General features: G+C 40.7%; 1 protein-coding gene across 1 annotated transcript in view; it reads right to left on the minus strand.

Moving 5' to 3' along the window:
• Positions 1-5,529: 5,529 nt before the first annotated feature.
• Positions 5,530-25,489, minus strand: part of LOC311238597 (nuclear receptor-binding protein 2-like) — a 74,735-nt gene continuing 54,775 nt past the window's right edge. Inside the window, exons 2-17 of the mRNA XM_084326719.1 lie at positions 23,406-23,575; positions 22,878-22,967; positions 20,815-20,855; positions 20,625-20,722; positions 20,123-20,146; positions 19,114-19,200; positions 18,796-18,851; positions 18,157-18,252; positions 15,874-16,006; positions 14,452-14,554; positions 13,189-13,239; positions 11,259-11,394; positions 10,299-10,352; positions 9,888-9,951; positions 9,237-9,292; positions 5,530-8,572 (exon numbers count right to left, since the gene is read on the minus strand). Of these exons, the coding sequence (XP_084182845.1) occupies positions 8,483-8,572; positions 9,237-9,292; positions 9,888-9,951; positions 10,299-10,352; positions 11,259-11,394; positions 13,189-13,239; positions 14,452-14,554; positions 15,874-16,006; positions 18,157-18,252; positions 18,796-18,851; positions 19,114-19,200; positions 20,123-20,146; positions 20,625-20,722; positions 20,815-20,855; positions 22,878-22,967; positions 23,406-23,575 (1,349 nt within the window). The 3' untranslated portion in view covers positions 5,530-8,482. The remainder of the gene's footprint in view (positions 8,573-9,236; positions 9,293-9,887; positions 9,952-10,298; positions 10,353-11,258; positions 11,395-13,188; positions 13,240-14,451; positions 14,555-15,873; positions 16,007-18,156; positions 18,253-18,795; positions 18,852-19,113; positions 19,201-20,122; positions 20,147-20,624; positions 20,723-20,814; positions 20,856-22,877; positions 22,968-23,405; positions 23,576-25,489) is intronic.

Genomic DNA, 25,489 nt, shown 5'->3' on the forward strand with positions numbered 1-25,489 from the left:
TGGGGTTGGGTGGGGCTGTACATTGGAGGTGTGTGGGGGGGGGGCACTGTACACTGTACATTGGAATACTGACATACATTTGACATAGAAACTGTACATTGGAGGAGGTTGGGTAGGTGGGGTGGGGTTGGGTGGGGCTGTACATTAAAGGTGGGGGGGGGGGGGGGGGTTGGGGGGGGGGCACTGTACATTGGAATACTGACAAGGCCATACTTGGTCTTTACTGTACAACTGGGTTAGGACATTTGTAGGGGCCAGTTTCGAATTGCAGTCTGCCGTAGGTGTTCTTTGAGAGTGCTTTTGAAAGTGGGTAGTGATTCACATTCCTTTACAGCTTTGGGTAGGGCGTTCCACATTGATGTGGCATAATTGCGAAACGTGTTTAGTCCCTTGTTTGAGCCGAATCTGGGTTTTACATGATTTGTGGAGCTCCCTCTGGTGTTGTGATCGTGGTATTCACTGACCTTTGGGAAGTATTTTGACATGTACATGGGTACCTTGGTCGTGTAGTGTATCTTGTAGACCAGGCCCATTGCAAGTTGCTGTACTCTGTCGTCTACTCTAAGCCATCCTAGGTTGGCAAAGTGGGCAGGGGTGAGGTGGGTTCTAGGAGTCAGGTCAAGCAGTAGTCTGACTACTTTGTTTTGAGATGTTTGTAATTTGGTTTTTAGTGCCTTTGAGGTGCTTTGGTACCATGAGGTGCAAGCATAGTCATAGTACCCTTGAATGAGTGCTCCTGCCAGAGTCTTCAGGGTATTCTTGTTTACCAGAGAGGAGATCCGGTACAAGAATCAAGTTCGTTGGTTGACCTTTTTTATTACATTGGATGCCATTTTGTCACAGGAAAGATTAGCCTCTAGGATGGAACCCAGGTAGGTAATTTCATCTTTCCTTGTGACAATATTGTCACCCACTGTAACTGAGAAGCCGTCGGTCTTGCTGAGTTTGTTATTTGAACCGAAGAGAATGGTCTCTGTTTTGCCCATGTGTAATGATAGTTTGTTGTCGGCGAGCCATATGCAGATTTTGCCTAGTTCCGAGCTGAGGGTTTTTTCAACCTGTAACTTGTTCTTGTCAGAGACCAGCAGGGCTGAGTCGTCCACAAACAGGAACAAGTTGCAGTCACAAGCTGACGACATGTCATTTGCACTGATTGATTGAAAACTTAAACTTTATTAACAGATTGCAGAATGGGTACAGTACAGTACAGCTCAATACACACAATTGTTAAGGGGATGCAGACCAGAGAAAGACGTTCGTCTTGTTTACATCAGGGTCCCCCATTTTCAATTCATCATAACATATGACATACAGATAAGACAGTACTGCTATACATTTATGACATACCAGATTTGCAAATACAGTACTGTGTGTGTGTGTGTGTTTCGGTATTACTGTCAACTGTCATTCTGTCAAGTGGGATGAAGTCACTCATGATCTCTATTGTGGTATAAGGCTTGTTCGAGATGGGATAGGCGGACGCAGATCTGCGCAGGTTTCACTACTGCCTACAAACTATCATTACACATGGGCAAAACAGAGTCCATTCTCTTCGGTTCAAATAACAAACTCAGCAAGACCGACGGCTTCTCGGTTACAGTGGGTGACAATATTATCACAAGGAAAGATGAAATTACCTACCTGGGTTCCATCCTAGAGGCTAATCTTTCCTGTGACAAAATGGCATCCAATGTAATAAAAAAAGTCAACCAACGAACGCGATTCTTGTACCGGATATCCTCTCTGGTAAACAAGAATACCCTGAAGACTCTAGCAGGAGCACTCATTCAAGGGTACTACGACTATGCTTGCACCTCATGGTACCAAAGCACCTCAAAGGCACTAAAAAACAAATTACAAACATCTCAAAACAAGCTAGTCAGACTACTACTTGACCTGACTCCTAGAACCCACCTCACCCCTGCCCACTTTGACAACCTAGGATGGCTTAGAGTAGACGACAGAGTACAGCAACTTGCAATGGGCCTGGTCTACAAGATACACTACGCGACCAAGGTACCCATGTACATGTCAAAATACTTCCCAAAGGTCAGTGAATACCACGATCACAACACCAGAGGGAGCTCCACAAATCATGTAAAACCCAGATTCGGCTCAAACAAGGGACTAAACACGTTTCGCAATTATGCCACATCAATGTGGAACGCCCTGCCTAAAGCTGTAAAGGAATGTGAATCACTACCCACCTTCAAAAACACTCTCAAAAAACACCTACGTGAGACTGCAATTCGAAACTGGCCCCTACAAATGTCCTAACCTAGTTGTACAGTAAATGACCAAGTAAGGCTTTGTCAATATTCCAATGTACAGTGTAAAATGTGTGTGTGTCCCCTACCCAACCCCCCCCCCCCCCCCACCTCCAATGTACAGCCCTCACCCAACCCACCCAACCCCACCCCACCAACCTCCTCCAATGTACAGTTTCTACGCCAAATGTATATACACTCCTTTTCTGGACACTTTTGTATCACAAACAGTACTGTATTTGCAAATCTGATATGTCATAAATGTATAGATGTAGCAGTACTGTCTATCTGTATGTCATGTATGTCATATATGTTATGATGAATTGAAAATGGGGGACCCTGATGTAAACAAGACGAAAGTCTTTCTCTGGTCTGCATCCCCTTAACAATTGTATGTATTGAGATGTACTGTACTGTACCCATTCTGCAATCTGTTAATAAACTTTTCAATCAATCAATCAATCAGCCTCGCCAAGCGCGTTGCATGACGGTTAGAATGTTGTCCGACTTGCTCTGAAAATCTGATGAGGCGAGGCGTGGAACTCCCGCGGGAGCGAGCCACAAGCAGCCTTCAGAGCGAGGCGCCACAGTACCTCTCACTCGGCTGCTCCCGGCTGGGAAGCGACTTGCTATGGTCGGGCAAAGCGCCTATTGGCTCAGAAAAGTTGTCAGTCACCAGCCACGTGACAGCCAGGGAGTTATGAGACGTTTGATTGATTGATTGATTGATTGAAAACTTTATTATGTAAATGCGTTATCAATCATCATATCATCATGATAAACTTCAAGCTGTCAGACACACACACATACACACATGCGTCGTCTGTTTTGCCTTAATACTATATATAATTCTGTTTTGCCTCAATATACACAGTATACATATATATATTGATGCAAAACAGAATTATTCAGCAGTGTGTTGTGTGTGTGTGCGGCCAGGGAGCGCGCAACAAGATGGTATACATTATGGTATATGAATAGTATATTCCACTATAGCAGTATATGGTGTGCTGTACATTTTAATCTGATCTAATTTTGCACACGGCCATCGCATTATAATGAGCTGGACAGGTGTGTTGATTGATTGATTGATTGAAAACTTTATTAACAGATTGCAGAATGGGTACAGTACAGTACAGCTCAATACATACAATTGTTAAGGGGATGCAGACCAGAGAAAGACTTTCGTCTTGTTTACATCAGGGTCCCCCATTTTCAATTCATCGTGTAATGTGTGTGTGGTGACGTGAAAGCGTATCTTCCATGCGAGACTAGGCGAGAGGCTCGTGAAATCGGCAGTGTCCGCCTTTTTAACTCCTCCCCCGGCTTCACTCGGCTACTCTCGTCTACTAGTCGAGGCGAACCGAAATCCATCTCGAACAAGCCTATAGTCTATTTATGGCTTAAAATGGGGGGTTTGCTTGAGCTGGTCTGTGCACACGCGAGGGAACATACATGCACGTGCACGTGGCATCCAGGCAATTCTGATATTACGACTGCACCCCTGGTTGCAGGGCCATTTTGAGTGGGTCGCGGATGTGTGTGTAAAAATAAACAAATAAAAAATTAATTTAATTTTTTTGCACTACCTATCTTTGTGAAAGTGGCTTCTCAGCTCTGGTCCAGCTGAAGACAAAGCAGAGGAACAGATTGGACATTGAGCATGACCTCAGAGTTGCTTTGTCTACCATCACCCAGAGTGACTCTTGTCAGGAGCAAACAACATCCCCAGTTATCCCATTAGTTCCCTGGGATGTTTAAGCTAAGAAGTCTGCTAAGAAGGATATATTATTATTATTATTATTATTATTATTATTATTATTATTATTATTATTATTATTATTATTTTATTTCATTGTGTTTTTAGCCCTAGTTGTACTTGTGTTGCAACCCCAGTTATCCCATTAGTTCCCCCAAACTTAGGTCTGTTATGTTAAGCTAAGAAATCTGCTAAGAAGCATATATTATTTAATTTCATTGGGTTTTTAGTAGGGATGTCCGATATTATCGGCCGACCGATATTATCGGCCGATATCAGCAGTAAAATGTGATATCGGAAAATATCGGTATCGGTTTAAAAAAAGAAAAAAACAATAACAATTTGTTATATATATATCCAGTGAAATTATTAGTTACCTGAAATTATTAGGTTTTTTGGGAGGGGAACCCCTGCATATATCGGTATCGGAAATTAAGAGTTGGACAATATCGGAATATCGGTATCGGTAAAAAAGCCAATATCGAGCATCCCTAGTTTTTAGCCCTAGTTGCACTTTTTTGTGTTTATTTCATGTTTTTAACAGTGCATGAAAGATTGTGTATTACTGCAAAAAAACTAATTTGAAATAAATCAGTGGTTAAAAAATTTGGGTCGCGACTTGATGACTAAGGAAAATGTTGGGTCCCGAGGCTAGACCAGTTGAGAACCACTGATCTAGCCTGGCATTTCTTCAGGCTAATATTCAATAAAACAGTTGTTAATATAGGATAGTAAACTGACGCAAAATATGCCTGAGAAAATGCTCCTCCTTCTGCTTCTTCACATGCTTCCTCTAATTGACCCGTTTGAAGATAAATGTGAGACGGACGGGGCAACCAACACAATGCAGTTATACATACAGTGTTGCTAAGTATGTAAACCCCTTTGGAATGGTCCGTTTTTCAAATATTTCACAAAATAATCTTTATTATATCTTCATCATCTAAGATGCATTTTCTGATAAAGCCTGTCACGATGGAAGGAAAACACAAATAGTTTGAATATATTTGGATTATTTACTAAATACAATGATTAAACATGAAATAACCTTGTGTGCAATGCAATGCATAAGTATGTGAACCATTGGGATCCAAACCAAAACCAAAATCCATCAAAGAACATGCAAGAGACTAGTATTAAGCTCAGGAAAGGTCTGGGAAAGGTTTAGTTGAAGCCATAGGTGCCAGCAGCTGCTGGATCCCAATGGTTCACCTACTTATGCACACAAGGATATTTCATGTTTAATCATTGTATACTATTTAGTAAATAATCCAAATATATTCAAACTATTTGTGTTTTCCTTCAATCATGACATGCTTTTATCAGAAAATGATTGAAAGATTAACGTGTGAAATATTTGAAAAACTGACTTATTCCAAAGGGGTTCACATACTTTCGAGCAACACTGTAGATATAGCTATAGGATCACATTGAAAACATCTAGCATACAAACCAAAAAAGCACTTTCAAAACACAAATCAACATGTCGTTTTATTTTCACGTCTTTAATTGCAGTACCGGTATAGCTACAACAGTCAACAGAGGGTTAAGTAGAACACATCCAAAGCCAAGTTTCATTCAACAGATTTACGGGGAGAAAAAAGACCATTCTTGATACAAAATAAGACTGATATGGGTGTTTTTATTTTTTTGTGTCTTTGTAGTACGGTTCTAGAACATTCTTGGTCACGTTCACTCGGGAGCCGATAAAGAGCCCTGATTGACGATGACAAAGGCAAATATTGAAAATGCTCATTTCTGAATGGTTTCGAGCGATTAAGACATGCAGCTTTTTACTGTAGATCAAATGAGAGCAACCAACAGTGGCACCGCTTTGCATTCAAAGTGAACCCCCTTTTTTATAAACTACAAACAAATATGTACACCACATCCCACTGCTTAACGTCTGGGAGAATCAGCGGAGCATCCCTTTTAGAGACAAGCTGCTAGAAGGCCAGAGTATATCGAGTAGTGAAGCAGTGACTATACAGGAGTGTGACTGTTATGAAATAGCGGCTTTACAGACGTAAAAAAAATAAAAGAAAGAAAATGCCATGTAGTCAAGAGATTCTGATAAAAAGGAGAATATACGGTTGTCGAGTGATTATTAGACAAAATGACACGGTTTTTTGTTTGTTTGTTTGTTTGTTTGTTTTTAAGCCTTCGACACATTTGCCACAGTAAAAATCAACCCAAATAGTATAACTGAATTTCACTGAGAGGGGGACCAACGTATTATATTTTGGTGTTTCTGGGGGGGGTGCCATGTCAGGTGATACATGTATCTCGGTCTTATTCAAGACCTTTAAATTTGTCACCCCATTGGAACCAACTAGTAGATAATATGGCGCAGCTGTCTGCTGGACATACTCAAAAGCGCAACAGCTCTTGTATCGTATATATGGATTTTCCTTGGCTTACAAAACCTTATCTCCGTGGAAATTGCTAAACTCTTATGTACAACAGAGATATTCTCAGATTAAAACAGGCAAGAATGAGAAATATTCAGTTGATTTTGGGTTGATTTTCAACAGACCCATCTCCAAAAGAACGCCCCCCACCCCACCATCCACCGTCATTATCCATGTTCAGAAGGCATTGAATATGATGGAACAATACGTTTAGCTGTAGTATTAGTTAAAAAATATTAAACCTTGCTAGCATATCACATTGTAACTCTCTGTTCACATAGTATTATTATATCCCCTCTCCCCCGTTCACACAGCAGCACCTTGTACTTCAAGAGTATTTTTGGTGCCACAAGCTGCAGTTTGAATTAAAAGTCGTTAGCTAGTCTTGACCGCAGAGTGAACCATTCATAGCCTGAATGTTTAAGTCAATACAGTAGCCGCAGGTATTAATGGGTACTGTTGCTCGATGGTCTCAAGCTAGAGCTCGTTTTCACATTCACACAGGTCGACGATGCGAGTCATTTAAAAAAGGGATTCTGTTAACACCAACCCCAAAAACAAGCCATCTGTTAACCCTAACCCCAAAACAATCCATCTGTTAACCCTAACCCAAAAACAATCAAGGAACACGCCAACATTATGGGAAATGCGCTTACAGTATTCTCCAGAGTCAGACAAGAAGATAGATACCAATTTCATCTTTGTGTGTGTTCAGTAGATAGCTATCCTGCTGCAAGCTACTGTAGCCTCGCTTAGCACAAATGATTGGAAGCGGATACGGACCACTAGCCTAGCTTAAAACTCCTGGAGTGGTGTTTTTGGCCGACCTAGCGGCCCCTAGCGGCTTCCACTTATTTATGCTATAGGCGAGGCTAGCTTGCACCCGGATATATTTCTACTGAACGGAACGCACAGGGATGGATCTATCTTCTTGCCGGACTCTGGAAAAGATGGAAAGCGCATTTCCCATAATCTTGGCGTGTTTCCTTTAACCCTATCCCAAAACAATCCATCTGTTACAAATTCCGCAACTCTGCCAGGAGGAGTTTTACTCCAAATTCCCCAACGTTATTATTATCATGATGCTTTTACATTTGGATATTCATCTGAAGTATAGGTTGCCATCTCAGGCACTTTTGCAAGTCTTTGGCTTCCAGAACACCCTCGCAGGGAGACCCCTTTAAGAGCGCTACGGGCTAAAAGAGAGGCGTCACCTTGCCACTCATCACTACTAACGCACAGGAGTAATTTTTAGGCATGTTCAGCACTGGGTGAACTAGTCGTGTACCCTACTGGTTGTAAAACCTGAAAACAAACAGAGTCACATGGTTCACAATCTAGCAGGAATAAATAAGTAGACTGAACAAGTACGTTGATATTACCAGTGCATGATGGACGGAATCTGTAAAAACAAAAGAAAAAAGAAAAAGGAAAAAGAAAAGAAGGAGCAAGGAAACCAAATAACATCAGAGGGCTAATAAACAATGAAGAAGTTTCAAGTTTTATGATTTTTCTTTTTACATCTTAGTTAACATTTCACAATCAATCACATCCACCAATTAAAAACGCAGACGGGGGGTCTCGGAACTATGAAGTTAGGAGTAACAAAGTAATGTTTTAAAAACGTAGCTGTTGCGTTAAGTTATCTGAATGCAATAAATCCATTTCGAATAGTGGCATCGTAGAGAACCTAAAAGTCGAGACCTCTTTAAGGCATGGAAGCCCATTCAGGCAGGGAGGCGAGGGGGGGGGTTGTCAATCTTCCACTGCATTGTGGGATAGCTGAACACAGCCATGACACCTCTGGTCCACCAACCAGAGGTGCTTCCAGTTCCTCTCACAGTCCCGGCCTTTCGTGCCTCTTTATTGGATGGTGGTTCTGACCGTCGAGGCCCAGCAGCCTTCTGTACTTGTCCCCTTATACCCCACTGGGTCCGCTCCCTGTGACCCTGGCTGTGTGATCCTGCCCACTGCCCTCTCTCTCTTGCTCTGTTCCGAGTGGTCAAGGCGCCCCCAGGCCCTTCTCTCTGGGCTGCTGACCGCTCTCACTGTGCGTTGTTCCCAGAGGCCAGTGCTCTGGCCCGGTGTCGGCTCATGGCGTCTTCCAGGAGCCCCGCCAGCTTCTCACAGTCCTCCTGCACACGGGGGGCAAAGGCCAGGAGTTTACATCGTGCATTATGGGAACAGACGACAGCAGGCGTGTTTTGACTAAATAAACTTGTAATATAGGATAGAAAAGCTATAGAAGCCATCCTGGAGAAACCCTCCCACCCCCTCTATGAGGAGCTAGCCAGAATGAATAGCACGTTCAGCCAAAGACTCCCCCCCCCCCCCCCCCCCCCCGACACACCACAAACCGCCTGGGCCAGTCCTTTATACCGGCAGCCATCAGGCTCTTCAACCAAGGGCTCGAACGGCCGGCTCTTCTGCCAGGAGAACTAACAGCTTATTCCCTTGTGTAATTCTGCTGTAAGCATACCTACTTACCTTGTACTATCTTGTATCTTGTACTTTTTATATTGTATCTCATAGTTGTATCTTATAGTATATTATCGGACGGTGAAGCTGTGTATCCCCCCCCCCCCCATGCTGCTTTGACACCTGAATTTCCCCAAGGGGATTAATAAAGGATCATTTTATCCATACAGTATGCATACAGTGTGTGAAAATCATCTCCACTGCAGTGAGACAACAAAATGCATCATGTCATGTCATGTGACATGACACAGTGTGAGGATTACAGTACAGTATGACAGGCAAACATTAACATTATTGATCATGAAATTAAAAGGTATCTACCTCATTTATGAAGGCGTAGTGAACAAGTTCATTGGCAAGGTCTTTGGAGCTGTCCGCTGAAAGTGTCAAATGAACAATTTCAGTCATAGCTAAATGATTGTAAATTAAACAATACAGTGAAGAAATGCATACTGGTCATAAAAAACTGGTGGTCACTCCTTACTCCTAAAACCCACCTCACCCCTGCCCATTTTGACATCCTAAGATGGCTTAGAGTAGACGACAGAGTACAGCAGCTTGCAATGGGCCTGGTCTACAAGATACACTACACCACTAAGATACCCATGTACATGTCGAAATACTTCCCAAAGGTCAGTGAATTCCACCACCACAACACCAGAGGGAGTTCCAAAAATGATGTTCAATGTTTCGCAATTATGCCACAACAATGTAACAGTACTGTATATCTGTATGTCATAAATGTCATGATATATATCTGTATATCTGTACGTTGTGTATGTCATAAATGTCATTATGAATTGAAAATGGGAGACCCTGATGTAAACAAGACAAAAGTCTTTCTCTGGTCTGCATCCCCTTAACAATTGTGTGTATTGAGCCGTACTGTATTGTACCCATTCTGCAATCTGTTAATACAATTTTAAATCAATCAATCAATCAATCAATCAATCAATCAATCAGTCAACTTACATGGAAGGATGTCACAGCTCAGCTGTCGATGCAGCTTGTCATCCATTTTCAGAAACAGGGAGAGCTACAGAAAGGATACCAGATTATGTCCAATCACCATATTTGTGAGACTGACAAACAGTTTCTACCCACAGGCCATCAGGCTTGTGAATGCCAGCTCCCCCACCTAGCCCCCCCCCCCTTTAACTGCTGCTGTGACCCACTGACACCGCCATTTATATTGTAAACACTGAATCGGAACGTGCAATGTAACTCTGTGCCTTGTATATATTATATTATTATTATTATTATTATTATTATTATTATTATTATTATTATTATTATTATTATTATTATTATTATTATTATTATTATTATTATATATTATATATATATAAATGGGCAAAATATCTGTACAGATATGTCACTCACGTGAGTTTTGGTCCCTTCTTCATTTGACTCCAAGTTGCAGTGCATTTGAATGACCTACAGCAGCATCATTAGACAAACACAGTTGGTAAAGAAAACATATGTACAGTAATATACAGTGTATGTATATATATGTACAGTTATATACAGTGTATCTACATATGTAGTTATATACAGTATGAACATATATGTACAGTTACATACAGTGTATGAACATATGTAGTTATATAATAATAACACATCAGATTTATATAACGCTTTTCCGAATGCTCAAAGACACTTTACAAAACAAATACAATACAGTTTTAGTAGAGAATTTTTTTTTAAATAAAAGTCAGTGTATTAACAATATACAGTGTATTAACATATATATGTAGTTATATACAGTGTATATATGTACTGTAGTTATATAGTGTATGAACATACTGTATGTACATTGATAGTGTATGAACATATATATGTACTGTAGTTATATAGTGTATGTACATATATATGAGTTATATACAGTGTATGAACATATATATGTAGTTATATACAGTGTATGAACATACATATGTAGTTATATACAGTGTATGAACATACATATGTACAGTTATATACAGTGTATGAACATATATATGTACAGTTGTATACAGTGTATGTACATATATATGTATAGTTCAGGGACTCGGAGAACAATGTGTCTTACATGCATTTTTACTGACAAAGCTGACTTGAGGGGTAAACATACAGATTGATCCGTCTTACTCATGACACACACACACAACACACGTGAACCCTTTCACTACCACACTACAGAAGAACCGTCTGTAGTGGGGTAGTGAAAGGGTTAACCTTCTGTAGCGGGGTAGTGAAAGGGTTAACCCTTTGTCTTGTGGCAGTGAAAGGGTTACATTTATGTATTGTCTCAGTGAAAGGGTTAACCATTTGGTAGAGTGGTAGCGAAAGGGTTACGAGTCTGACCTTTCGGGTCTCTATCTCTTGGGGCTCCGGGGTGGGGGTCTTCACGGTCTCCACGTGCTCCTGGGACAGGGAGAGGGCGCGGGGGACGGGGTGCGGCCGAGACGAGGCGAAGTTCATCAATGGGTAAATCCCATTCCTGATGAGGGAAGACATGGAACGACAAGTTACACCTTCAGGTCTGGTATAGATACAAAATAAAATGTAAAAAGGTGTTTGCACACTGCACTTAAGCCGCTTTTCTGACTGAAATTACCCTGAACATTTAGTCCCAGGAACTACATTTCACTGTACTTTTTTGTTCCTTCAAGCCCATCTGCATTGCCACTGCAGTGTAAATTAGTTTGCAGACATGTGAAAAAGGTCTCTGGGCATTCCAGTATCTCACTAGAACACGGAAGGACAATGTACTCCAAACGGGGCTTAGTAGATTGTTGTTCCGACCAGGATTTACGTTCCTTTCTGCTCCGGTGACACGCGCGCACACGGAGTCTGACGTATACAGGGAACAGGTCTATAGGCAATAGCGATCTGTAAATACTTAACCTGCAAACACTTCCACCTGCTTAGCTTACACAATCTAGTTGTAACTAAGAGGTATCACAGCAAAAGAGTGGAGTCCTGTCTTCACTTCCGCTTGATTGACTACTATGTTTTTGTCACTCGACCTCTCGAGGGACCAAAGTGCGCGATAAAGCTGATTGTAAGCAAAGACAGTGTGTAGATCTGGTAGATCTATGCCAAGCACCTTGTTCTATTTCTGTACAGATATCTTTGTATCTTTTCTTTATATTTAGATAATAGGTAGGTATATTTAAAAAAACAACGTAATGAGTGAGGTCACGTCTGATGTCCTCTCTACTAACTTCAAACCACGTATTCTCGACTCTGTCTGGCTATGAGATTCATGCAGACAGTGCTGCTGAGTCTGTTAACCTCTTAACAGGTGGGGTACTGTATTTGCAAGCGTCTAGCAGCTCGGGCTGCATATGTCGCCGAACATATAATATACCGTTCGAAAGATGTATTTGTTGCCATTCAAATGCCACCTCACTTGACCAAATCCGTGCCTCAGTTCTCGAGTTACATGGCGATATGTCAGGAGAGTGTCTTTTTACGAGCTGCGCGTCAGATGACCACCCCAGACTCCCGACGCTCCAGAACTGCCAATCATCCGCTGATGGCGAAAATGATTGGTCAGCGTTGTAGCCAATGAGTGTACCTTTCCAACGATACCCCACGTGGGGGGGGGGGGGGGGTGTGTGCGAATAAGGGATCTAGCAAAAACCAGAAGTGAATCACACTTCAGAATGAACGGCCGTGGATGAGGAAATGGATTTGAGAGGTTTTTTTTTCTGCACGATTTACCCGGATCTTTCTCAAAGACCCATTTCTGAACGGATTTTTATAAAATTTGGACCTGTAATACATACGACTTCAGGATATGGATATCCTTTTTTATTATATTGCAACCACTACAGAAACATTTTTAGTACACAAGTTCAGATCTCTGTTACTCTATTTCATTAGCACTAAAAGTGATTTCCCTTTTTTGCATTAGTAACTTCAGAATGTTATCTTTCGAAAGAGATCAGGCTCGTGCATGTGCTATACGTATAAAGTATAAAGCTAAGCTTTGCAAAAAAAGTTGTCCTCAAGTTCAAGTACAAAAATTGCCACTTTTCTGCGTGGTTAAAGAGTATTGTAAACAATGACTGAGTATTATGATGTAATATATATAATATATACAACAATGACTGAGTAATATGAGTTATATGTAAACATTATACATGTAAACATTTCTAAAGTACCCCAAGCATTTTTCTCTGCATTATGTTCTGTAAAAAGGTTTTTATATATCGGCCAACATATCGGTTGATAAAATCGTTCGACAAATGAATCCGTCAGGCCAGGACAGGATACTTCCACTTACTTAACATCTTCCAGGAACTTGTCCAGCTCTAAAGGAGACACATGGGAATATCTGTGGGACACAAAGAAAAGGACATTGTATTGTTCACGTTAGAGACCGTGTTATCGACCAGAGGTAAAAACACCCCAAATAGATACTCGTTAATTTGAAGCCTTATCAATTTGAGATGTTTGTTGTTAGAGATGATTTAGTCTGGACTCTTTCCTGTACGTGTGGTGATAACAGTGGTAAGAGAGGAAGCTATTAGGGGTGGGGGAAAAAATCTATACGTAGTAGTATCGCGATACTTTGCGTGGCGATACTGTATCGATACAGGGACGCCAAGTATCGATATTTAATTATTCATAAATATATATATTTTTTTTTTGTATAAGGAAGTTGCATTGTTCATTTCAATACCTGTAATAGTACAGTAGTCCACACACACACATGTGCATTCAGTTAAGTTGGAATATGACTGTAATACAAACAGTTCAGTTTGTCAGGTACATGCAACACAGATTAGAGTGTTTACATCTGTCTGCTTGAGAAAAGACCATGTTCTGCAATAAAAATTATTGAAGTGAGATGAACAGACTGAACTTTATTTTATTAGATAAAACATGTTGACAGTTTTACTTTGCAGTTGAAAAAAGGTAATAAATTAAATTTGACAAAAAAAAAAATACTCAGCGTATCGTGATATATTTAGTATCTCAGATTTCCTATGCGGGGTCAGTGACTGGGAACACGTTTCTTGAGACTCAAAACAGACTTGAGATCTTTTATTCCAATGTCGAGAGGCGCTGTGTGAGTACGGACTGTAGTTAGCAAAGCCAAGATACATAGCATGCTAGTTGCTCATATGACCACTCGGTTCCAATGGTGTGTTATTGTATGTATTAAATGGAACATAAAACCATTAACGTTGAATTGCTTTTGCAGTCAAATGGTCTATTTCACTAGCATTATATAGCTAGGTAGATAGCTTGGCTTCAATCATATGCTTCTTAGCCTGACCTACTGATGCTACAGTGATTTTATTTTATGTCCCATTTGATACAAGACGGCATCAGAACCGAGAGGTAACGTTAGCGGCTAGCATGCTATGTATCTTGGCTTTTCTAACTACATTCAAATGGGCCTATTGTGGCTAGCTCTAGCAACGTTACAATCACAAAGAGATCTATGACTGTAGTACTCAAGGTGTTCTGGGTGTGTGCTCCACACCAGGGATTCTATCCTCACCCACCCAGGAGGTGGGTGGCCTAGTTCTGGTCTTACTTGAGCTGAACCCCCGGACGGTCAACATGTGTGATCTCAGCCATGACAGCGTTGTGGTCAAAGGACTTGGTCTTCTCCTCTACACAGTTCTCTGGAAGCAGGTCTGGGGACAGGAGGAGACAACGTGTGTCAGAGGTGACTGCAACAGGCATCCAGGTGGCTCACCATGCTAACAGGTGGCTCGCCATGCTAACAGGTGGGCTCGCCATGCTAAGGCACGTACCATGCAATCAAGATATCTTGGGTTGGAATCCAGCCTGAGGCCTTTGTTGCACATCATCCCCCTTCTCTCTACACTGATTTCTTGTCACTCACTTGACATAACATTGCCGTTACGTTTTTTGCACTATTATGACTTGCTTTCCATCTTGAGAATTCATGCTAACTACTGAGTTAACACATAATTTCCTGTGTGCCGTATGATTTTCCCAGGAATGTCCTACCAGACATCAGTGTTTAAAACAGTAAATGAAAAAGAATTCATCAACTGGGTATAGATAGAATCACTATTGTTGATAGAGAGACATTTATTTACAATGATGACAATGATGGAGATTATACTTTTAAAAAAGAAGAAGAAGAAGACAACATGAATGCACCGGTTTGATTATTCATCAGCTAACAGACTAAAATCGGACACAAATATATTATTGCCACACCAATTGCCATAACCATTTATTGCCACATCAAAAAATTGGTCCGTTTTGCTCTTGATATTATTACAGCTACCGGTGGAATAGTTGGTGTGTTTTATGTTTTGTTTATGTTTATTTAGGATCCCCATTAGCTTTTGCACTTGACAAAAGCTATTCTTCCTGGGGTCCGGCACACACAACGATACAACAATATTCAATACATTACATCATTATCAACATCAACATCAATTACATCATCAATTACATCATTACCAATATCAGTTAGGATGATATTATACAAGATATTTATTAGTAAAAAGTATTCAAATAAAATAATTAAAATCAAATAAATAGTGCTTCCTGAGCAGCACTCACTGCCATCAACATAAATACAACTAACAGTCAATTGGTTTTCACCGCTATGCCATAAGGGCTCAGTGCATGCTCGTTAGTAGATGGCACTTTAACTTCCTCTTGAAGGTGGCCTTGGATTCTATTTCAGCTAAGTAGCTTGGCAATGAGTTCCATTCCATGATAGCTCTGTAAGTCACAGAAGATTTTAGTAGATTTGTTCTCGGTTTAGGTGCCATTAGATGGCCTGACGTAGCTTGACTGGTCATATGGTCATGTTCTTCTCTTATGTAAACTATATGATCATAAAAATACTGTGGTTTTTTGACAACTTGAAAATGTCTGAGAAAAGTAATGAGACGGGATTGCAGACGTTTCCATGCAGTTTGACAGCCCTGCATGGAATGTTTAGCCCTCTGGGAGGTGAGAGACTCACACTGGTTGCTGATAAGACAGTGGGCGGCCAGCAGCTTGAGAGAGTGGACCTCGAACAGCACACGGTGGAACAGAAGGTCATGAGCTGTAGGACGAAGCTTGGCCTCATGGCGCACGCACGACTGTGTAAACTCCTGCAACACAATAGGACAAAAAAATAGGACAAGGTCAGACTGAAGCCAAACATATGCAAACACATGTGATTGTGTGGCCCAGTTAGTGGAACATAAGTTGTGGGTTTGATACCCGCCAAGGTATATGTACCCTTATGAAAAGTATCACAGGTAGTATGATGTGTAATTTCAGTTTGACCATGGCCATGGTATACATTATTTACTGTGGCGCTACCATAGTAAAACCATAACCATGGTACCACTTTTGCACTATGCAGATTCAGAAGATTTACTTGCAGAGCCTACAAAAGACATTTACTGTAATTCTTAGAATGGTTCTATTTTATGTTATCATAAATTAAAGCAAAATAATTGTAGGCATTGTGAACCAAACGTAAGCCTAGAACAGGGGTTCTCAAAACTTTTTTATACCACGACCCAATTTTATTTAGGATTTCTTTTGGCGACCCCACACTTAACTCATTGAGCGCCAGTCACGAGTATAGTCGGGTTAACTCGCAGACGCTTGAGTGCCAATCACGAGTATAGTCTGGTTTTAATTGTTATTTCTTTTATTAGCGATATCCATTCATTTTCATCCATCCAACCTGATGTTATCGTTGGGAATGGGTCTGAGCTCGCAAAAGGGCAAATACCGCCGCCTATCGTCTCCCGGATGGTATTGCACATCATTGGATTGGATTGGCTGAGACTGTGCATTAAAAAAAAAAAGTCCGGTCCAGGTTTTCCTTCTCGGGCATGCAGTATAGTATACCACATTGACTGGGGACACTCTGACCAGCGTGGATTATGTGTTTTGGATATATAACGTTGGATCAATAAACGCGATCAATATTTGGAATGGGGATCAGGAATTGGATTCATCTTTTTGCAGGACATCAGAGGTGAGGTAAGGACTCTATGTTACAAATCTTGGGTTAATCAGATGTTTCTTTCACAGCGATCACAACGTGTCTGTGTGTGTGTGCCGTTGGCGCCGACCAATGCACGATAAGCGATTTTTCAGCCTGCCTCTGTATCGTGCACGAGGACACATATACTATCGATAATCTAGCGTTTATTTGAAAAACGATTCATAAATCAGCCGAAAAATTACAATGTGTTTTGTGTATTCCACTAAAGGGCTATTATCATGTCTTTCTCTGGAATTACTAGAAATCACCAAAACTATACTCGTATTCAAAACGGTATAAAACGGAAATGTACCGATGAAAAAACAATCCGTTTTGTACATGTTGACTGCAAGCAACTCATTGATAAGCGACGGGTGTATTAGACCTATATAGCCATAATTTAAGATATCATTAAGCACTCGCAAATATCCCCGTCCTCCCATTGATTAAAGCGGTGGCTATCTAGGCCTAATTTCCCGGAAGGGCTGTGGTGCTCAATGAGTGTATGTCTCACGTCATTTCAACGTGGAATTAAGGAATATCACAATAAAAGCACACGTTGTTGAACTTGATCATGCATATTTATTAGAACATTTAATTACAGCACTATGTTATCAATACACATTTATAAAACTAGGCATATTTAGCCAAAATATGTTGCCAGAACATAAAAAAATAAAACATGCCAATGCACGACCCCACTGTCACCTACCCACGAACCCACTTTGGGTTGCGACCCGTAGTTTGAGAACCACTGGCCTAGAATATGCTCGTTAAGAAAATTGCGAGCCCTACCTTTGTTAAACAGCAACTTTTCAGGAAGCTTTCTAGCTTCAAACAGTGTTCCAGCGACCCAACTTTCAGAGGACAGTCTGTTTATTCAGTTATGCAAATATACCTTAGAAATGATTAACTTCTTTGACTCTACATAGTGCACCTTTAAATAATACCATAGTAGAATGCAATTTAAACCATGATACCGGTCTTGGTCACTACAATCATTGTAGTGGCCCAAAGAAATGATGGAAATACGATGGAAAATGATACATTTTCACAAGGAGCAACGGATACTGAAAAGGCATATTATCGAAATGATGTTGCTTGGGATAAAAACAGCGGCTAGGTGGTGGGTACTATTTATAATGTGCAGACTAAGGCAGCTTTACAAAAACAAAGACTATCTGTATTACTCTTTTAGGCTCGACAGGCCTTGCTGATGTATGTGTGTGTGGGACGTGGAGCGTCAGTGAGACTCACTCTCATGAGCGGGTCTTCCAGAGACTGGCCTGCGTGGGTGATAGCCTCCTTGGACACGGCAGCATCCCCATTAGCCTGGATCTCCAGGACTGCCATCTGGAGATACAGAATTACACTGAGATATTAAAATATACCACAAAGACGCACACACATGTACCAAAAACACACGTGCATGTACATAAAAATTATGTCATTACATTACATCTCCAGAGTCAGACAAGAAGATAAGATACCAATTCCCTCTCTGTGCGCTCAGTAGAAAAGCTATCCGTCTGCAAGCTAGCCTAGCTATAATAACACACATGAATGGATGTGGATATGGACCAGCTAGCCTAGCTATAATAACACACATGAATGGATGTGGATATGGACCAGCTAGCCTAGCTATAATAACACACATGAATGGATGTGGATATGGACCAGCTAGCCTAGCGTATCTGCTTCCATTAATTTGTGCTACGCTACGCTAGCTCGCAGCCGGATAGCTTTGCCACTGAATGCACAGAGATGAAATTCGAATCCATCTTCTTGTCCGACTCTAGAGAAGACGGGAAGCCCATTTCCCATAATGTTGCAGTGTTCCTTTAATTAATCTCACCTCTCTAGAGCATGTACACAAAAAGGAGGTCTTAATCTCACCTCTAGAGCACAGATCCCAAAGGAGAAGATGTCAATGGCATAGTCATCTTCTCTCACTAGGGACAGAGAGATGGAAGGAAGAGAGAGAGACAGAGAGAGAGACACAAAGAGAGAGAGAGAGAGAGAGAGAGAGACAGAGAGAGACAGAGAGAGACAGAGAGAGATTAGAGAAGAATGGAGGAACAGAGGAGGGATTAGGCCTCACACAGTACAGTACTAATGAATGACTCCATGTGGATTTGATGAATACAGCAGGATCTAGCCACAGTGATGCACAAACATACCGGTACCCAGTACAGAAAGACCGGTCACACTTACAGCCATATTCTGGAGAAAAGAAGTGAAGGCTCCTCTGGTCGATTCGATGCGGCCGCACTTTGCACTGGACACTTGCCTCCGGGAACACTGGGAGAAGACGACCGACAGGTAGAGAGTCAGTCACACCCTCTCTCTCACCAGACACATTAGCATTTGATACATCACAGGTTATTTTAAGACTTAGCTAGATCCCCTTCAGGGTTCCTGCAAAGATTTTTTTCTTTTTTTTTTTTTAAGATTTTTTTTTAGCGTTTATCGCTTTATACTACTGGGCAGTCCAGTAGAGAGAGATAGAGGAGGAACGGGAGACAGAGTGGGGGGAAGACATTCGGCAAATAACGACGGGTCAGGGAATCGAACCCGGGTCGGCCGTGCCGCGACGCAGCGCGTTATGTGGTTCGCCACTGGGGCGCCCCTCTGCAAAGACTTTTAAGACCACTTTGAATATAATTTAATACCATGGCCATATTTCATGATTATACTGGCAAAAAGGTATGAAGGAAAATGACTAGGAAAGAAGTAATTCCATACAAATTGTTGGGGGGGAGGGGGCTTATGGGCTATTACCATACTGCTTACTTTGCAGCCTGGACATTTCCCCCAGACACATTATAACGTGATACAGAGAAGTTATCACAACGTACCAGTATCTTCCTAATCCAATACATTTTAAAGATATATACAAATATCGAAGACTTTTTAAGGCCTAAACTATGCCTTAAGAATCTCACTTTATTAAAGCCACTACAAAGGAAAACTTTCAAAAATAATAAATCATATCATATATCACTGTGAGATTACTTGTAACGCCTTGGTATAATTACATTAAACTAATTATATCATTGCTGAAACAATTGGTAGCTTAATTCTCATGATAAAACCACATTTCCCATAAACCCCGTTGTTTGCTGTTGCAAAGGAGATTTGGCCTTTAACAATCAATATGTGATTTTATGATAGCAAAAGTAAAAATGTTTAAATATATTTATTTGTATTATATATTTCTTACCATTCACAAACAACCGGTGCCAGACTGTGGAAAGAATGGAGAGCAACACTGTTTAGAGAATCATTCTGTTTCCTGCCATGGAACTCATCTCTGTCATCCTGTTCATGCACAGCTTTAGAGATACAATGCAAACACCAAGCCTGGGACTCTAAATCAGTGGTTCTCAAACCTTTCCATGTCAAGGACCCCCACATAGATACGTAATAGGTCAGGGACCCCCATCTGAGAAAATATTCGTTGTTAGATATGAATTATTCTAGAATTCCATAACAGAGAGAGTGAAACCAGTGATCAGAACAGACATTCTCTCATTGAGCTAATTGTTATAGTGAATAAATGTTTTGTGAAATTAAAACTATTCCCCATTTTTTCTGGGGACCCCCTTTGAGAACCACTGATCCTAATGACTGACATTTAATTTAAAATCTCAATTCTAGGAAGTACAAGTAAGGCAAGGGTATTGTGGATTGTAGTAACATATAATGTCCTGGTGGGGGCAGACCTGAGCCAATCTTGATGAGGCCGTTGTGCTGGATGAAAATGGTGTCACAGGTCAGGTTGCCGTGGATTATCGGCGGGTCAGTGGTGGAGTGTAGATAACTATCAGGAAATAAAAATGGCATTAGTTCGTTTGAAGCCTGTATTGTGGTACGACCCCCGATTAAGATCCAACGGAAGGAAGAGGCTTTTACCTGAGGGCGGAGAGAATCTGAGTGCACCATCTCTTCCAGGCCTGGAATACAGTGAAACATTATCTTACAACAAGTCAAGTCAAGGCAAGTGTTCCTTCCCTTAATCCCCTTAAATCCAGCATTAGTCCTCCTCTCACACATGTTCAGTAAACCACTGACCCCTCTCTCTTGATGCAAACAGTTTCTAAATAAAACATTTGAAACATGACGTCTAGAATAGAATAGAAATACTTTATTCATCCAGAGGGAAATTTGGCCCTACAAATCGCTCACAGAAACAGTAAACATTTAGGTAGACAAAAACAAAAAGTCACGAATAAGAATAAAATACGGTTCGGGATATACATTTCCTATGTTATGTATATACATTAGGGCTGTCAGTTTATCGTGTTAATTAGATTAATTAATTACACAGCAAATTATCACGTTATGAAAATTAACTCAAAATTTATTAAAAGATTTTTTTTTTCATTTAGATATTTTTTTATCTCATTCATTCCATAAGAACGTAGAATACACATTTACAGACTTTTTTTTTAATATGGTCCATTTGCATGTTCTTGGTACCTGATTCTAGGGACATCTATGGATCTCAGGGTATGTATGTATTCCCAGTGTCAGAAATACTGTGTCTCTTACTAGGCTTGAGTAAATTGTAATGAACCAAATGAGAATATCAATAATAACTGTGAATAACACCATGCTAAAATTGACCAGACCTGAAAAATCTAAGAAAATTAATAAATGGAAGATGATTAAACAGAAGGTTTTGTAGATACAGTACTGAATTCTGCCATCCGGACACATTCCATTTGAAATATGATTATAGAATATAGAATATCAGGAATAAAATGGTTATGCGATTAAAGTGCGATTAGATTAATTAATTACAAATCCTGTAATTAATTAGATAATTTTTTTTAATCGCCTGACAGCACTAGTATATACATTCTATTATAAAATATACAGTAAAAATATACAGTAAGTGTACAGTAAAGTGTAAAATGTTACAATGTTGGTTTAAAAGTCAAAGTAAAAGTCTAGGAAGATGGTACCGTCACCCTGTGCTCAGTGATGCAGTGAGGCACAGTGGTGCGTTGTAAAGTGTGACGGCTGTCGGAATGAAGGACTTCCTGTGCCGTTCAGTGCTGCATCTCGGGAGACTTTAGGAGTGTGGGCCATATGGCCAAAATATCATAACACAATATTGTTCTTCGTTTTTGACGGTATAGCAGTATTTCATTTGCCAGTACAAATTAGATTGCGATAGGAATATTTTTTCATGATCATACTGGCGTAGTAGTGGTCACGGCTGGTGCTGCCTGGACCAATAGAAAGAGGCCATGGAAATAGAGACAGCGGCCCCGCGCACACTGTAGCTCCTTATGTCCACTTTATTTTACATCCATAGCAAAGTAAAAGTGACGTTTCAGGCACAACGCTCTTCTTCTTCAGACGTCGTACAGGTGAGTGACGTTTCAGGTCTGAAGTCTGAAGAAGAGCATTGTGCTCGAATAGTCACTTTTATGTTTCCCATGGATGTAAAATAAACTGGATATAAAGGAGCAAAGGTGCACCTTTGTATCTATTTTTAGTACATTGTCGTCGTACTGTAATGCAATCGTCATGGTGCCATTTAATTCAAAATGGTCTATTTTCTTTAACTTTATTTTTAATATTGCTGCATGAAGAAAAGGACATTTTCTTTTGTTATCTTAAAAATATACAATATGTGTATATATACTGTATATATATATATATTCTTTTACAATATATATCATGAATAGTAAAAAGTCATATCTTTGCAGGGATCCTTGACGGTATACCTCCCAGCCTTCCACAACCAATCAATAAAAAATAGTTTTATAACAACGGTGTGAATTCACCAGGGGAAAGAGAGGTTAAACAACAACAACAACAACACCAAATGAAGTAGGCAAAGAAACCAGAAGAAAAAACAAACAAAAAAAAGAAACCTGGGCTCTGTCTGGAACCTGTCAAGGTGCAAGTGAGACTGCAGTACCGCACGCTGCCACTGCAGGACAGAGGGCGGAAACACTGACCTTCACATTCATGGTTTTGTGGTTTTTCTTAGTTTTCTTCAGGAACTGCTTGAGACTTCCTGACGACATGTACTCCGTGATGAATATCACCTGCGGGGACAACACAGGTAACTATTGATTCAGACGTGTGTGTGTGTGTGTGTGTGTGTGTGTGTTCTAATGTACAGTATGTGTGTGGGAGTGTGTGTGTGCATTTCTATGTGTCTGTATGTGCGTGTATTATGTGCATGCACGTGTGTCTGCGTGTGTGCATGCATGTGCACGCTTGTGTATTTATGTGCATGTGTGGGTGTGGATGACAGTCGAAGAGAGAGGAAATGAAATGACAAAGAGAGAGAGAGAGACATTATAGAAGACTGACCAGAGAGAGAGAGAGAGAGAGAGAGAGAGAGAGAGAGAGAGAGAGAGAGAGAGACATTATATAAGACTGACCAGAGAGAGACATTATAGAAGACTGACCAGAGAGAGAGAGAGAGAGAGAGCGAGAGCGAGAGAGAGAGAGAGAGAGACACACTATAGAAGACTGACCCGGGCATGACTCTCCCTCATGTCCACCCAGTACTTGTGGAACTTGACGATGTTGGGGTGTTCAACCTGCATGAGGTTCTCAAACATCTCCTTGATCTTCTCCTGGAAAAAGATGGGAGGGGTCAGACACGGACGGCCACTTCCTCCTAGAACTTCTCGGCCTTCGGTGCCTAACAATTTGACCCCTAACAACCTCCTGATGTTCAAGCATTCACTTCTGAAGATGCGACACAGATGTGGTATAGCTGCTACAAGCACAGAGCTACCAGAAGTTGCTTCTACTACTGCTACTACTAATTAGATAGCTGCGGTTAGCTAGTTTGCGGCCTATACCAAATATTGTACCCTTTATATAGCAGTGCAAACAGCTTAAATCATACCCAAAACCCTAAGACTACTGTTCCTTTAAGCAAGTCCCAATACTAAGTGAGCACATCGAGGGGGTATGGCAAGGGTTTGTGCTTCTCTGTCCCAGCAGGCATTGCAATAGCAGAACAACCTTTACCGCCTCATCTAGTTGCTTATATGTCGTCATCATCAATAACCCTTTTAACTGAGTGTCAAGGAGTGTTTAGTAGGCAAATTGGGATGGAGCTCTAGAGTAGATTTTTTTTAATTTCATTTTTTATACATTTAACACTTTTGTTACCTGATGATCATCAATAAAGAATGTGAAAATAGTTAACCAATGACTACCATTTGTAGAATGTGACAATTTTGTAATCCCCCAGAAAGATTGAATTCTGAAACAAAACTCAAATGTAGCATCAACGGTAGGTAAATACAAATATTAAGGGACACATAGGAGACAGGAGGCCCTAGAGCAGTGGTCACCAACCCGTCGATCGCGATCGACTGGTCGATCTTTGAGACTTTCCCTGTAGATCTTTCCCTATTTTTTTTTTTTTTTTTTTTTTATCTTTCCCTGAGAGTCCACATTACAGTTCTACTTTTGTTTTTATGTGAAAAGTGATGCTGCATAAGATGACTGCACTTAGCACTGACTGAGAAAGTACATATTACAGTTCTACTTTGACAAACATATTTACAATTAGCATTTTATAATGTTAATAATATGAGAAGTCCACATTACAGTTCTACTTTTGTTTTGATGTGAAAAGTGATGCTGCATAAGATGACTGCACTTAGGACTGACTGAGAAAGTACATTACAGTTCTACTTTATAAAATGTTAATTGTAAATATGTTTGTCAATGTTAATAATATGAGAGTCCACATTACAGTTCTACTTTTGTTTTGATGTGAAAAGTGATGTTGCATAAGATGACTGCACCTAGGACTGACTGAGAAAGTACACATTACAGTTCTACTTTGACGTTTTAATGTTGGACCAAAGCATTGCATGTAATTAGAATACAGGCGAATAAAAGTAATTTACAATCTTGGCTGTCTTTTTCTCTCAACGCTTCAATAGGTAGATCTTGCCTTCACAAAAAAAAAAATGATCTTGGGCTTAAAAGGTCGGTGCCCAATGCCCTAGAGGTAAAGAGGTAGACAGCAGGGTGTGTCCAGCTCTGCCCTTGAGCAAGGCAATGAACCCCCAAACCGTTTCAGTGGGCGCTGCACTGCGGGCGACCCTGTGCTCTGACCTCTCTGATGAAATACATACAGAGAGTATATAGGATCTGGGGCGCAACACACCAGTCATCGCCTCGGCCAGTCCTTCCTTCGTGCCAGTGGCCATCAGGCTCCACAACCGTGGGCACGGACTGGCACTAACTGTTAGGACTGTCTGACTCTCAATACTAAACACAGCATGGACTACACTATACTACAACATATACCATGTGTATACTGCTATTATTGTTATTGATCGAATTCTGCCATTCCACTATTATCCTCACTATGTTCTACTCTATTATTATTACTATTTCTATTATCAATATAGTTTCTGTCTGTACCTCCCCTCCCCCATGCTGATATTGCACCTGAGTTTCCTCCAAGGGAATTAATAAAAAGGAACACTTGAGTTGAATGTGCATCTAGGAGGGATATGCGATGTACATTGAGAATAAAGTGAAATTCTTCAAAAATACACTGTACATGTAATACCTCTTGGGTTTT

The sequence above is a fragment of the Notolepis coatsorum genome (assembly GCF_963971535.1).
Source record: "Notolepis coatsorum genome assembly, chromosome: 12".
NCBI classification, from domain to species: Eukaryota; Metazoa; Chordata; class Actinopteri; order Aulopiformes; family Paralepididae; genus Notolepis; species Notolepis coatsorum.